At 39.1% G+C, this 15,863-nt stretch overlaps 1 protein-coding gene across 1 annotated transcript; it reads right to left on the minus strand.

Annotated features, from left to right (window-relative positions):
- Window positions 1-878: 878 nt before the first annotated feature.
- Window positions 879-1,663, minus strand: LOC142855663 (histone H3.3A-like). The gene has a single exon (XM_075982116.1). The coding sequence runs from the start codon at window positions 1,650-1,652 to the stop codon at window positions 1,242-1,244; it is 411 nt and encodes a 136-aa protein (XP_075838231.1). The 5' UTR covers window positions 1,653-1,663; the 3' UTR covers window positions 879-1,241.
- Window positions 1,664-15,863: the final 14,200 nt, after the last annotated feature.

Below are 15,863 nucleotides of genomic sequence, written 5' to 3' on the forward strand. Positions count from 1 at the left end.
ATTCTTTGGCTCCTAACAGATAGAATTCCTTTCTGTTCCCCTCAGAACTACAACCCTTCTACAAAGGTTGGGGAACCTTGCCTCTCAGAACTGTAACACTAACATGGAGAGGGCACACAGCAGTGTTGTTTGCGGGTCACTCGTCTCCCCGAGAGGAAGCTTGCAGCAGGATGTGCACATTCATGTTGAAACTGGTCTGATCCACTGCATCCATTTAATGATGCGAATTCAGGTGGCTAAGATGATTAACATCATGTCCAAAACAAACCCGAGGTGTCCAGCTGTGACCTTCATCTCTACATTTTAAAATAATTCCCTTCTATTGGCTTTTGAGAAAAATTCTGTTTAAATTTGGACTTGCCCTATTTTTTCCCTATATTTTTAGAATACTCCTTTTGTAACCAAGTGGTTAAATAATCTTAAATGATTTAGGGTTGATGGTGGGCATATTTAAGGGAAAAGAAACATCCATGTGTAATATTTCTTATTGCAATTAAATGGCCAATGGGTGTGAAGTGTAAATTAATACTTGATATTTAAGAAACACCTCAAAGTAAACTGAGAAGGCAAGTCAGAGGCCATGAATATACCTTGAAGTGGCACAGAAAGATAAGCCAGCAAACATCCCATTATTTGTACAGATATAAAAATAAAAGCAATGGTTTTATTATTCAGAATTACATTGTGAATTAGTAGTAGCATTTTTATTTTTTAAAATTTCTTCTTTTTTTTAGTTTAATGTATTTTCATAGCAAACTTACAGAAACAGCACAGAAGACAGACAACATTAAAAACATGTACTTGCATGTAGGACAACTCAGTTAGAAAACTATAGTGAATGATGGAATCTACTGTATGATAAAAATGCTACAAAACACCATTTAGTTGCCGTCAATAAGAAATTTACTTATTTTAAAAAAATCCAAATGCTGGCATTGTCCAGAAAATTTTAATAGGTTTATTTATAATTGTTATAAAGTTGAACTGTTGAAATGTGTTCATTGAAACATTTTGCTTGCATTAATGCTTTACATCTTGCATTTATATTAAAAATTCACACACAAATGAAAATGGAAAAACTGCCAGTACCTGATTTCTGTCCCCTATTTTTCCACTCGCAATCATATACTTAGGTACCTTTTGACCCCATGGAAAAAGATCTAACATTCAGAACTACCGATAACAGGAAGAAGAGGAAAAAACTTTTTTGAGAATGAAATGTTTCCCCTCATAGTGGACTCTTAAGCACGTTCGCCGCGTATGCAGCGTGCTAGCTGGATATCTTTTGGCATAATTGTTACACGTTTGGCATGGATAGCACACAGGTTGGTATCTTCAAAAAGGCCAACCAGATAGGCCTCGCTTGCCTCCTGCAAAGCACCAATAGCTGCACTCTGGAAGCGCAGATCTGTTTTGAAGTCCTGAGCAATTTCTCGCACCAGATGCTGGAAGGGGAGTTTGCGGGTCAGAAATTCAGTGGATTTCTGATAGCGTCTGATTTCACAGAGCACCACAGTACCAGGTGTGTAACGATGAGTTTTCTTCACCCCTCCAGTAGAGGGCGCACTCTTGCGAGCTGCTTTTGTAGCCAGTTGTTTCCTGGGTGCATTACCACCAGTGGATTTACGGGCAGTCTGCTTTGTACTAGCCATGGTATGGGCACCTCCTTACTTATCCTCCTTCTCCTTCAGCTGGAGCTCGGCAAACGAGAGGCGGCGCTGGCATTAGAGAGCGGCGGCGCGGCAAAGGCTGCGAATACCTTAATTATTCTTCTTATTAAATTTAAGTATATGGAACTTTGTAAATAAATACCACATGTATACACATTGTTCAATGAGGCCAGAAAAGGATGCTAAATACCCCAGTGCTGGAATACAGGCAGCTGTGAGACTGCTGAGATGATGTTGAGAACTGCACGAGAGTCCTTCAGAAGAGCAAAAATACTCAACCCCAGAACATTCTCCCCCCACCCCAAATATCTCTATTTAAATGGTTTCCTTAAATTGTCCCAGCTTAAAATTCTATGTGGTCATACGTGCTGACCAACTAGACAGTGTTTATTGTGGTAAGACCTGAGAATGTCTCAGCAAACTGATTCTGAAAGCTTAGTTTTTCCATAAGCCAGTTCTACAAGAATGCTCTCATGGATGGAACTATTGTTCTAAGCAATAAATGTGAAGTTACATTTACAACCAATTAGATTTTTGGAAACAGAAACAATTAAAATCTGAATTTAATTTTTAATAGAAGCACACATTAATGTACATTCGAGGTCAAAGTAATGATGACAAACTTTTTTTGGGAAAAAATACACACACACACACACACACACACACACACACACACACACATTAAACTATTCAAATACTCTTCCTTAAGAGAACATTAGTCCACAAGGTAGCCAATTTGGTAGTCAATCATTTTATCTGCATTCATTGTAACTCACTGGTAACTTGTGTCTTGTTTTATGGAAATAGATGAGTTGTTCATTAGTGTAAAGCTAACGGGAGCTCTCAAAAGGCACACATTAGGTGATTTGAAGCAACACTTTGGAGTCCGAATGGCTAAGGATGCAATAATGAGATGCATGTTTTTCATAGTCTTATTTTTATCTTGGTTCCTCTTAGTGAATGCAGGGAGACAGCATGCTATTGCTCTTTGTTACATTCAAATTTAGGATCCATTTTTTAAAAGTGATATGGGAACCCTAATTTTCTTACATAATGTTTCCATACACAGCATCAACATCATAGCAACTAGAAAGCACACACTGTATATCCCAAATGTTTTGAACTAGAAATGAGGCATTTTTATAAAAAAATGTGTTTAACTGAAAGCCTTGTAAAGTCTTCTATCCACTTACCTTTACTTGGAGTCTAGACCTCAGCCCTAATGGGAAAAAGCAAGTAGTGAATTTGATGGCTTTAAAAATTATTCTAGACACCTGTGTGGAGGAAGGCAGACTCTCATTTGTACATGGAAGGTTGTTTTATCAAGGAATCATGTACAAAGAGAGCATGCATCCTCTGACCAAACCATGGATCCTGAAACACTCCCTAGAAAAGAGCATTATCCTTCCTGATGGTTGTTACCGAGTACATAGGCAGGTGGAAGAGGATCAACAGCACATGCAGATAAAGATACACAATGCAGAAGTTGATTAAGCTTCATTAAGTCCCAGCTTAGCACACACGTAGGTGGCTGTGTTACATCTGAGTTGCTAAGGGAATAAGATACAGTTGACAAATATAGGAGCCAGAGGTGGCTAGGCTCAACATGGTACTTTTGACTCACTTATTAGCTGAAGTCATCTACACTTTTTCCTCTCTCAAACAATACGGACTTTAGCGATTCAGAGAATGCTATGCTAATAAAACATCACAGAATGCCTTTACGGATGGTTTTAGAGAGCCATTTTTCGTCAGCTGTGTGACCTGGAGCTAAAATTGTTCTACTCCTTCTGATGGACCAACCATGGAAGGAAATATTCTAACTCAGCTTGAACAAGCTGTTTCTTCACCTTTTTTTCAGCCCAATTAAATTGTCTTTATACCATGGAGTAGTAAGCAGGCTGAGTTATTAACACAGATATCAGATGACTATCAAACAGATTGCCATTGTAACATTTCAAGGCTCAGCAGTGAAGGGACTTTTTTATTTTCCTCAAACAAAAAGCTGAGAAGAAAGTTAAATGCCAAAAGCAGACTAAGGCTGCAGAGACTTCAGAAGTGGCTTATTAATAGTAAGGTTTCCATAGCAACATTTTTCTTGTCTAGAGTTTCTTATTTCTTCCTAATTTATCTAACATAAGATATTTCTATTTATTTTGACCTATAGGGCCATAGTGATATTTATTACATACAAAATGAAGTTACAATTGAAATTCTTTGATTAGTATTTGTTTTTAACTGCCTACAGTGGAGTGTTGCTATTTGCCAATGCCATACACCCACTAATACAGTATGGAAATTATTATACAATGCCTGAATATTAAATAGTTTTGATGAACATATTTTTGATGGACAAGATGCGATAATGAAATAGAGTTCTAAATATACTCTCCCACTTATTGTGCTATTTTAAAATAGTCAACTTTAGCCTGGAGTATTTAGTTGACTATCAGGTTCTCCCTTAAATATTTTTTAAGGTACAAACCAAAACTTTCCACCTAATTATCAACTCAAAAAATGTTATTTTTGCCAATTTTAATGTAACATAATATAATAATTACTCTTAACATTGTACATGCCCCAAAGCCCAATGTTGAGTAGTTGTCATTGGTACACATCCTAAGTACTCCTGAGCATGTGATAAATTTTAGGGAAAGACATTGACATATAAATGGTGAGTCAGAGAGGAGTGGAAGGCAGAGAGTCCCGCTCACATGAAGCCTTGAGTTTGACAATCAGTACCCTAACACTCTAAGGATTAAATTGTAACATGGAATGGGCCCTGCTTGTTGGGATTTTCTGTCCAGCCCGGTACCCCACAGCCGGCAAGCCCCAAAGAAAATCACACAGAGATTTCTATAAGTTATAAAGCTGACTGGCCCATTAGGTCAGGCTACTTATTAGCTCTTGTAGCTTATATTAACCCATTATTCTGATCTATGTTAGCCATGTGGCTCAGTACCTTTTTCAATGGGTCAGATCACATCCTGCTGCTTTGGTGGTCTGGGGAGGAGTGGGAGAAATCAGCTTTCTCCTTCCCAAAATTCTCCTGTTCTCCTTGCATCATTTATACTTTCTGTTTGGTTTTCCCGCCTATACTTCCTGCCTTGCCAATCAGCTTTTATTTAAAACATAATTGACAGAATACAGATAATTCTCCTGCACTATTAAATAAAGATAAATAAGCCAGGCTGCATTACATACAGGCATAAAATTATATAAAATTTTAATTATAAGTAGCTATAGCTTATATTATTTGATACTTTAGCTTTTGTCATGTACTATTCTGAGAATCTTATCTGTTTGACATTTGTATTGTTGGTCTCAGTTTAGGAAGAGAAATGCCAGCCTTCTAGAGTTATATGAAATACCAATGTATTTTAATCTGCATCATTATTCCCAGTCCTGATTCTCTCCTGTGGAGTACTGTGTAAATTCAAAGGGAGGATTTGTCATTTTCAACCAAAAGACTAGAAAAGAGGAAGAAGATGGAGAAATACAGTTTTTATTGTTATTTGTTTGTTTTTCCTGCAAAGAAACAAAAGAATTAAAGAAATGAGAAGACAGAGAAAATTGTGAATGGGGCCCTAGAGCACAATGCAGATGTTCTCAATGTAGAAATGGAAGCCAAATACAAGTTGGAATCAGAGCAGAAAGTACCAAGGCTTCTATTCAAAGGGATGGACACATATCCCATAGACCTTTCAAGGTGAGCAACAGTAATTTGAAGCAATGCTGAAAACGGTTTTGAGAAATTAGAATGAAGATCTACTTGAGAAACAAACAAGCAAAAACATGTTTAATAGCAGAAGTGGAAAGGAGAGAATGAAAAAAATCTCAAAAGTGAATGGGATAGTGTCTTAGTCAGTGTTCTATGTCCGTGAAGAGAGACCATGATCACAGTAACTCATACAAAACAAAACATATAATTGGGACTTGCTTATAGTCCTAGGGTTTAGTCTATTCCATCATGGCAGGGAGTGTGGTGATGTGCAGGCAGAAGTGGTGCTGGAGAAAAGTTCTACATATGCCTCTGCAAGCAGTAGGAAGAGGGAGACTCCTCCGGACTTAGAAACCTCAAAGCTCACATCCAGTGACACATTTCCTCCAACGAGGCCACGGCTCCTAAACCTTTCCAATAGTGCAAGTCTCTGATGATGAAATATTCAGATCTATGAGCCAATGGGGTCATTTCCCTCCAACCCCCACAGATAGTTGTATCAAAATGGAGCCAAAGAGATCAGGCAAAAGAAATTGCTTCCATGTGTTACCTCAGACTGAAAAGCTCCAACAAACTGGTGAGTACTATTGGGTTAGGAGAAGGGTAGGTGTAGGTAAAAGGAGATTCTTAACAGCAATGAAAATAAGGAAATGTCACAGAATAGAGCACACAGCAACTTCTGTGGTGTAAAAGAAAGAAATCCTTATCTGACAAGGTCCCCAGGACAGCTGTTTTAATAGTAGACTAGATAACTTTGTTACTGTATGTTAATTGTGCACAGCTCCTTCTTAAGGCCCCTGCATCTTATTTAAGCTACCAACTTTAGTGTAAAAATCTGATAAAGTAATTTAAAGTGCATCTTCAACTAAACTAAACTAAATTCCACATCCTATTTTGGCGTGATTATTTTTTATCTTTAAAATACATAACTAGAACCAGATATAAATTATTCTCACCCATATGTCTGCTAAAACTCTGTTTTCAGGGGTCAGCGAGACAACTAATAGACTAAGGGCACTTGCTAAGTGACTCTGGAAACAACTGTGAAAGGGTAGACTGACAACTGAAATTTGTTCTCCAACCTCCACATCTGCACACATGCCTCCTCCCCCAAACACACACACACATCACGCACATATAATAATAATAACAAGTAAAATGACAAAAATGAAAACCAAACACCACGGACTCACTTAGTTTTCTTCCTGTGTCAAATTCTGTAGAGATTTACTCTTATAAGAAGATCATGAAGAGCTTCCTCTTAAACAAAGCACATGAATGAATGAAATCAACCATTTTCTTTAAAAAAATATATGTATGGGTGTTTTGTTTACTTGTATGTCTATGCACTACTTGCATGCCTGGTGCCTGCAGAAGCCAGAAGGCAATATCAAATCCCCTGGATCTAGAGTTATGGATAGTTATGAACTGCTATGTAGCATCTGGGAATCTAACTCAGGTACTTAGCAAGAGCAGCCAGTTCATTTAACCACTGAACCATCTCTCAGACCCTGAAGTCAGTTATTCTTAATATGATGGTGACCAGTTCCATTTTTTAAAAAATGCAGTGAATGCTGTTGCATCCACAGAAATATCAATGTTGCATCAGACAGACAGGCTGACTTTAGTGGTTCTGGTCTTATGTAAATTAAAATGAGTTTATCTTGTTGGTTAGTATATTGATAGGAGAAAGTTTCTCTCACAGTGAGGACAAACAAAACAAATACCCAGTGATGTGGGAGTGTCATATATCAATCTGTTGATTTCATTGGCTAAGTAATAAACAAACTGCTTGGGCTCATAGCTTAGAACATAGGTGAGTGGAGTAAACAGAACAGAATGCTGGGAGGAAGACTAAGTGAGCTCAGAGAGGCCATGCTCCACTCTCCCGGGCAGACGCACGTGATGAAGCAAGACGCCAGGTCAGACATGCTGAATCTTTCCGGGTAAGACCGGAGCTACACAGTTTATTAGAGGTGGGTTGATCGGGATATCAGAATTAGCCAGTAAGGGCTAGAGCTAATGGGCCAAGCAGTGTTTAAATGAATACAGTTTGTGTGTTGTTATTTCGGGGCATAAGCTAGCCAGGCGGCCGGGGTGCCGGAGACGCAGCCCCGCCGCTCTTATCACTACAAAATGGCACCCAGACGTGTGGACAACTGAATCCACTGAAAGCCTGAGAAAGTTTGGGAAAGAGTAAAGCATGTTTTCTTGGTAGTGACAATTTCTCGGGTCTACTCTGCTTGCTAGAAGCAAGCAAGTGCTCTCATCTAAGGGAGGCTTTCTGACTCAGCTTTAGCTGCAAAACCCTGCAGCTCATTAAGGGGTCCTGCCAAGAAACACTTAAACGGTGTTAACGAAAAGCTGACCGCATGCTTTTCGGTTTTCAGCCGTAGTAGGAAAAAAGCTGCATCATTTAAAAATGCCAGCTTTCTGGGCTGTCCTGCCAGGGCAAATTCTGACTCTTTTACGCAGGCGGTTGGTGCGGTTTGCAAGCACAGGCTGCTGAAGATCGCTTGCTGGCAGGGACCTTGAAATGCCATAGAGTTGTGGCAGTAAACATGGCTACAGCCAGTACCTCAGCCATGAGGCTGGAAAGCTAAGGAATGGACTGGATCCAGCCGTCAAAGCCACGGCTTTAGTCCTACTGATATTGCTTGGTAAATTGAAGACGCATGTGTTCAGAAAAAGAGAGATATACAGTAAAGAGAGATTCAAATACAAAGAAAATTTCTAAATGGTTTACAGTGTGTTAAAAATATATGCAAGCTAAAAGTTGAAGTTCTTAAAGTAAAAAAAAAAAGGAAGAGAGTTGTTGTGTGTGGTAGTACACACCTTTAATCCCAACACTTGGGAGGCAGAGGGAGATTGACCTCTGTGACTTCAAGTGTGGTAGCACATGCCTTTAATCCCAGTGCCTAGAAGGTAGAGACAAACAGATCTCTGTGAGGTCCAGGTGTAGTAGCATACGCCTTTAATCCCAAATGCCTGGGAGGCAGAGACAGGCAGATCTCTGAGAGTTCAAGGACAGACTGGTAGACAGAGTTATTCCAGGTCAAAGATACAGAGAACCTGTCTCAAAAAGCAAAAGTTAAAAGTAAAAATAAACAAAATATAGGTTAAAACAAAGCTGCACAAAGATGGAAAATACACAAAGAATCTTGATACTGTATGCTATTATGCTCTTTTTGAATTATTTGAATGCTGAGGAAAGAGCAACAGCTGCTAAAAGATATTTATTTCTAAATGCTGCTGAACTAATCCAACATAGATATTTTGAAAATGCCTTGACTTTGAAATTTGGATCTAAGGACATGATACTTTGGAAAGGAGTTTCTTATTTTGTTTTCACAGAGGATGAGACCCTGTTCATTTCTTCTATTCCGATATGGTATGATGGACCATGCCCTCCTGAAGGGTTGCTGTGAACATCTTCAGAAAATTGCTTTGCTCAACTGCCAACTGAGATGAAACTAGCACATAGGTTATACCATGAAAGACCTAATTAATGACACTCCCATTCAGCAGGAAGCAGTTTGGAGAGAAAAAACTGCACCCATGGTCCCAAATATGGTTTATAAACGTTCTTTAACATTTAAAGGGGGATATGATATAGATATGAATAATTTGCATTAGTATAGATTTTGCTTTATTGATAGAGATTTAAGGTCAATTTTGTTATATGTATATGCATATTTCTGTTAATGATTAAGATATTGTGATTGTCTAGTTCATTAAAAATGTAATGTATAATTAAGAAATATAGGTTAATGGATAATCATCAGTAATAGTCAAGCTTGTAGTCATGTTAGTTAGATTTTCTAGATATATAGAGATACATTTCAGTTAGATAGACATTCTTCACATCTTTCAAAGACTGCAGAATATGGCAGTTAATGTTTTAATAACTTAGGACTTTTCATGACAATGAGACACTCTGCTCCTGGCAGCACCAATCTACTTCAAGAAGAAGATGGGCATCGAAGAGGATCCTTATGGAGTTTGATAGCCATTTGGGCAAGAAACTGTTCTTGCCTGGACTATTGCATAAACTGGACACAGAGAACCCACACAGAGAGGACTACTAAACTTTCCTAAAGGTGAGATGATCTTTCAGGGTTCCTGATTCATGAAAGAGTCTGTGAGACATTCTGCAGGACACAACAGATAGTGACTGAACTGACTTTGAAATGTCCTGCTTCATGGAAATGTCTCTGGATACCATGGGCCTGTAGGCCGAAGATGGATGCCCCAACAGTACAGAGGAACTTTGGCTGACTGTCCAGGCAGCGAGATGTCTCTGTCATTTCTAGAGTTTTAAAAGTTGCTTTTTTCTTGTTTGCTTAGGTAATATTGTATCTTTCTGGAGTCTTTGATGGAGTTAAGAATAGTTAGTTATAGTTTTCCTTAGTTATGATAAAGATTATTGTAATTTTTACTTGATAACTGTTTTGTTATATGTAATTTTGCTATGTTAAGGTTAAAGCCTTCCTTTTTTTTTGTTTAAACAGAAAAAGGGGAAGTGATGTGGGAGTGTCATATATCAATCTGTTGATTTCATTGGCTAAGTAATAAACAAACTTCTTGGGCTCATAGCTTAGAACATAGGTGGGTGGAGTAAACAGAACAGAATGCTGGGAGGAAGAGGAAGTGAGCTCAGAGACGCCATCCTCTCCTCTCCTGGGCAGACACACGCGATGAAGCTCCGACCCAGGATGGACATAGGCTAGAATCTTCCCGGTGAGACCGGTGCTCACAGATTATTAGAGATGGGTTGATTGGGATATCAGAATTAGCCAGTAAGGGCTAGAGCTAATGGGCCAAGCAGTGTTTAAATGAATACAGTTTGTGTGTTGTTATTTCAGGGCATAAGCTAGCCAGACGGCCGGGGTGCTGGGGACGCAGCCCTGCCACTCTTATCACTACAACCCAGTATCCTGTAAAGGAGAGCATTTCCAATGGAAGGAAGAGAGCCAGTTCCTGTGGAAGTGGCTTCTGTCACTTGCTTTTAATTAAAAGAAGGAGCGACTGAAATTTGGTCCCTTCATTGTTTGTCCTTAGGACCAATGAAGCCTCTTCTGTGGAAAGTTTTTGGAAATTTTTGACACTTCTTCAGAAGTTCCTCCACCTCATCCAGAAGGGGACTCATAAATGCTTCCCTCATTTAAAGGGTGTGGAAAACTGATGGGTGGGCTTTTGAGCCCTGCAAGTCAGCGTCAGAGTGAAGATATAGTTGCATTCTCTGCTATGCTAATTAGACTAGGTGCCTCGAAGGTAAGCAAAACTTCTCTGATTGTTCAAAATATTGCTTCAACTCAGAAAACTCCAGGTCCCTAAGAAAACTGGAAGTCTTGTGTGAGGGGACTTGCTTGTGACTGCTAAACTCCAGGGGACAAACAACAACAAAATTTCCTCAGTGCAAAGTAGTCAGGCAGGGATCTATTTTGCTCTTTGAAGTGCTCATTTTGCTGCCAGTCTCAGGGAGGAACATGCCAGCAGTCCTCAAGAGTTCTGGTTTTCAGTGTCATAAATCCACGGAGCCTGACTTGGGGCTGAGAGAGCGGCTCCTGATTCTGCACTTCTTAACTTGTGAATTTCACGCTCGTGGTTGCAGCATGGCTGATGATCCTCTGGGTGATGGTGTTTGGCTCTGGTTAAAAAGGAGGGCAAGCTCCAAAAGGGAGGCCCAACACGCTGCGCCCCCCACCACTGCTTTAAAATATTTATGGACACTAGATTCAGAAGATGGCTCTGTTTATACTTAATTAGATGAACTGGGTTCATGGACATCCATAACTATAGGAGAATTCCAGGGTGTGAGGGATATCTCATTTAAAAGTTGATTTCTCTCTTTGCTTTTTTCTTTATAGATGTATTGCCAACATAGACCAGAGACTCCTAGGTGTAGAAGAGAAAGAGACTGGATATGTGATTGTCCAGGACGCACTTCTTACTGTGACTGAAGAACCACAGTCTAACAAGTCAAAGTTCTAGTGTGTAGGCATAGGAGAAGAAGGACGGCCAGTTATGAAGAATATTAAGAAGACAAAAGGACTGTGACCAAACCCCCTGGCAACTCTCCCACACTACGTTAACCATAGGCCACGCTTGACTCTTATGCAAGATGATATTCTTAACATTAAAAATTACAAGAAAAGAAGTGAAGGAGGGTACGAGGAAGGGAGATGTTGCGGGAGGTCCTCCCACTCCTCCAGCCTATCGCCGCTGAGATACCAGCCCATTGGGGCGTGGTCTCTCTCCCTTTAAAAAAGCAGCCACTTCCCTCTCCTCTCTCTCTTCACTTCCTGCTCCGCCGGCGACTAGACTCCTGGTTGCGTTGCGTAGAGGGCCGTTGCCTGGGACAGTGATCTGTAAGTTTTTTCCCCTTTAAATAAATATCACCCTATTAATAATAATCCCAAATTAGTGTGGCATTGTTTGTGACTTACGCCTTCAGGGAGAGAAATGGGGGGGGGGGAAGAATAAGAAAAAGAGGACACTGTTGTCCAGTTACCCTATGCCTACCAGACCACACAGCAATTTCAAGAGTACATTTGCCTTTGAATGTGCTGTCTTGTCACCAAATATAAGCTAGTACTAAATTGGCAGGCCCTCGGTGATCTGCTTATGATTGCATTGACTGGCGGCTTGGGCAAGATAGTTGATATTCAAAGCTCAAACACTCAAATCTGCTTCCATTTAGAAACACTGCCTTGAGCCCCTTGACTGACACCCATGTGGAGCTGGGTGAGGGGGCAATCAAGGAATATTATCTACTCATTTGAATTTAAGAAACAAGATAGGAAATGTCTTTTTCTTTTCTTCTCCTTTTTATTCTTTTTTATCAAGTAGACAAGCACTCTCAAAAGTAAAAGAAATGGAATCTGCAAAAGGCTCCGACACTACAATCTCTGCTAAATTACAGATGATTGGCCTCTCAAAAGTCAGTGGGATAGAAATTGTGCATGTAAGCCAACCTACAGGCTAACGTACCCTCGTCCTGTCCTGTAAAACTGTATCAATTTCCTCAAAAATTAGCGACTTTCACTGAAGTGTAAAGGGACCTATTTTTACATTAATAAGAAATCATGGAATTTTAATGGATAAAATTAATTCTTAGCTCACTGGATATAAAGAATGGATACATTTTATGATTAGGTTTAAAATGCTGGGTATTGAGCTCACAGCAGGCAGGAGTGAACACATCTGAAGCAATTGCTCCTCAGTCAGATTTTCTTTTTCTTTAAAGCAACCAGGAATTCCAGCAAGGATACATTGACTAGCTATTAATGAGAATGTTCTCTGTGGCCATAAAACAATTTTCACTATCTGTTCTTTTTCACCTGTTGTGATCTGACATTTGTTTCTTTGTGGAACAAATGGTTGACTAGCGAAACAATACATCAAGTAACTAATAATTTAAACAATATTATTTGTAGTGATATTTCAGTTGTATTTTAATAAATAAAGCTTGCCTGAAGACCAGAATGCAAAACACTCACGCTGGTTAACTGTAAAAGTCAGGCAGTGGTTGTACACAGTTTTAATCCCAGCAGTCACACTAGCTAGCCATAGAGGCCAGGCAGTGGTGGTGCATGCCTTTAAACCCAGCACTAGAAAGGAATATAAGGCAGGATGAGACAGGAACTCACTCCCTTTCAGTATGAAGATTTCATAGAGCTTAGAGCTCTCTATTAGTTTGGCTGCTTTGCCTTTCTAATCTTCAGGTTGAACCCCAATATCTGTCTCTGGCTTTATATTATTTGTGCTACAATTGTGTATGTGAGTGTGGGCATATGTATGTCACAGTGCAAGAGTGGGTGCCAGAGGGCAACTTTCTTGGATGAGCCTTCCTTTTCACTGTGGGTTCTAAGAGCTCAACTCATCACGTTTGCATCACTCACCCACTTAGCTATCTTGTGTTCACACTTAAAAACAGTTTGCAAATTTTTTGATTGTTAAGTTTTGTTAGTCTATTATTGATACTTTGGAGTTTAGGCTTAGAATAACTGATGGAACACCAGTTGGCCTTTCTCTGTTGTAAGAACCAAAGGAATAGTAAATGTGTAAGAAAAATATCAACACAAGGCGATGAAGACATCGACTGTGCTGACAGTATAAGGGCTCTCATAGAAGAGGGAGTATAGCAAATGATCAAGAACAGGAACTGAACGAAAGGTGGCAGATGGTGAAAAAGGAATAGGATGTAGGCCCGAGTACGCGTGTGCATAAGCAGATAAAGGAGGTGTTCTCCCACGCAGTCAGCACATCTCACCTGTGAGAGAAGTGGGGCTGAGACAATGGGATGAAGTTTTACCACACTACTAATCTGTAACAGTGTCCACAGAGAGGAGGGCAGCCTGAAGCTTCACCCCTTCTTTACTACCTTTCATCAGTGTCCCTTAGAAAAAAGGACAATCAGGAACATATTCATTGGCAGGTGAGAGAGGAACCAGGGTTTTCCAGAGAAATGAAGGGAAATATCTGGGGACTTCCATGTGTTATTTTAGCAGTCTTTGGTTTATTCATTCTGCATTTAGAGTAGGTAACAGAGAATCAGAAATGCCAAGGAATGCCTCAGAAGGAAAAGAAAGATTCAAGCAAACAAGCTAAAAGCTTAGAATCTAAGTAAACTAATATCATAAAAAAAACCCAACCGAAAGCCTAGGCAAATTTCCCTTTAGATAATATAATCAGAAATATTTGAGAACGTTTGGTATCTATAGAACAGAATGGATAGTACTTAAAATAGTAATCTAAACATGATTTAGAGCTAAAATTTTATTGTTCTTCTTCTTCAAAAAGAATCAACCTGAGCACAACCTTTAACATAAGAGAAAATACACCAGTAAATACTTCTAAAGAGTATAGAAATGGGAATTAGAATAATAAATGACATGAAAAATATATTTAGACTGGGTGAAGTAGTGCATGCCTTTAATCTCAACACTCCGGAGGCACAGACTGTCAGATCTCTGTGAATTCAAGGCCTGCCTGGTCTACATAAAGAGTTCCAGGACAGCCAGAGCTCTGCAGAGAGACCCTGTCTAAAAATCAAAATGAAAAAAAGAGAATAAATTCAGTATATACAATAAATTTTAAAATCTGAGTTCCACAAAGAGAGATCATGAAAGGAAAATTTCAAAGAATCAAAACAAGAATACCTCACAAAATTAAAATAAATATAAATATTTATATGAAAATAGTCATTGAATTATATTAAGAATATTGAAAGAAAATATAAATGCTAATGTATAAGCAGTTATGGGTACATTTTACAAACATTCAAGAGAAAGAAATGAGATAAAATGATAAATAACAGTTGAGTATAAAATCTGACTTTTGATCACTGAACTCTGTTCTAGGAAAAACAGCATGAGTAATAGTAATCACTCTGAGGAAAATTGATTTTGATCAAGGATGCTATATCCAGTCAGGCATCTGTGGATGTGATGAGAAAACATTATTTCTTCTATATAAGTACTTTAAGTTTTATTTCCAGTGAACCTTTCTGAAGCCATTTATTGATTAATCCTGGCAAAAGTGAGGATTAAAATGAAGCAAGAATAACATGGTGACACATGCCTACAATGTCAGTGTTTTGTTTGGGAGGCAAGGATAGGAAGGTAACAAGTTCAAGGCCAGTCGGTGTTGTTCCAAATAGTGAGGGAGAAGAAAGGGAGAAAACATGGAGAAAAAGAGGGAGGAAAAAAGGAAAGCAGGTGACACAGAAAGAAAGGGGATACACAAAATGATACCCCACATGAAATACCAACTAAATACAGCAAATGAAATCAGTGGTTTCTAAGAGATATGACAAGAAAAATAATTTTAGAAGATAGGATGGATATGAACCTCAAAGATACTGTATAAATGCCTAACAAGCTTTCTCAAACAGAGACAAAGATATAGGCTTTGAGTTATTTTAGAAAATATCGCACACCGCGGGCAAGAACATAATTGGCCCAATCTAAAACAAACTGACCTGACATGTGGCATACATCACATGCATTGATGGAAAGCAGGAAAGGATATTCGTTTCACTTACTATGAAGCATTCTTTTGCTTGGGTGGCTGTGGAGTTCCATAACTGAATGAAGCCATGGAGAACAAGCAGTTACTGAAGTTCTCTCCATGGCTTCACTGTGAGAAATCCTTCCATCCTGGTGCTAATGTGAATGCTGTTGCTGGTCTTTAACTTTTGCAGTCAGTGTTAACACTCAGATGATTTCATCAGTACTGCAGAGCAGAGTGAAGTACTTCTGTCTTAGTGTGAGTAATGGTCAGTGCGCTGGTTTCAGAAGTGGAGCTTAGGATGCAGAGTTTAACTCAGACTCGGAACTGCCAAATCAGATAACATGAAAGAAAATTCTACTTCATATTCTTTTTTGCACAAGCCACAGAGCAGAGAGACAAGGTGGACCACAAACAAAGAAGAGAACATTCTGCACTTTCTTACCCCTCATGGTGGG

Source organism: Microtus pennsylvanicus, chromosome 8 (genome assembly GCF_037038515.1).
Source record: "Microtus pennsylvanicus isolate mMicPen1 chromosome 8, mMicPen1.hap1, whole genome shotgun sequence".
NCBI lineage: Eukaryota > Metazoa > Chordata > Mammalia > Rodentia > Cricetidae > Microtus > Microtus pennsylvanicus.

Bases quoted from the DNA above. Each gene is read 5' to 3' on its own strand.
- LOC142855663 (XM_075982116.1), bottom strand. From the start codon at position 1,652: ATGGCTAGTACAAAGCAGACTGCCCGTAAATCCACTGGTGGTAATGCA.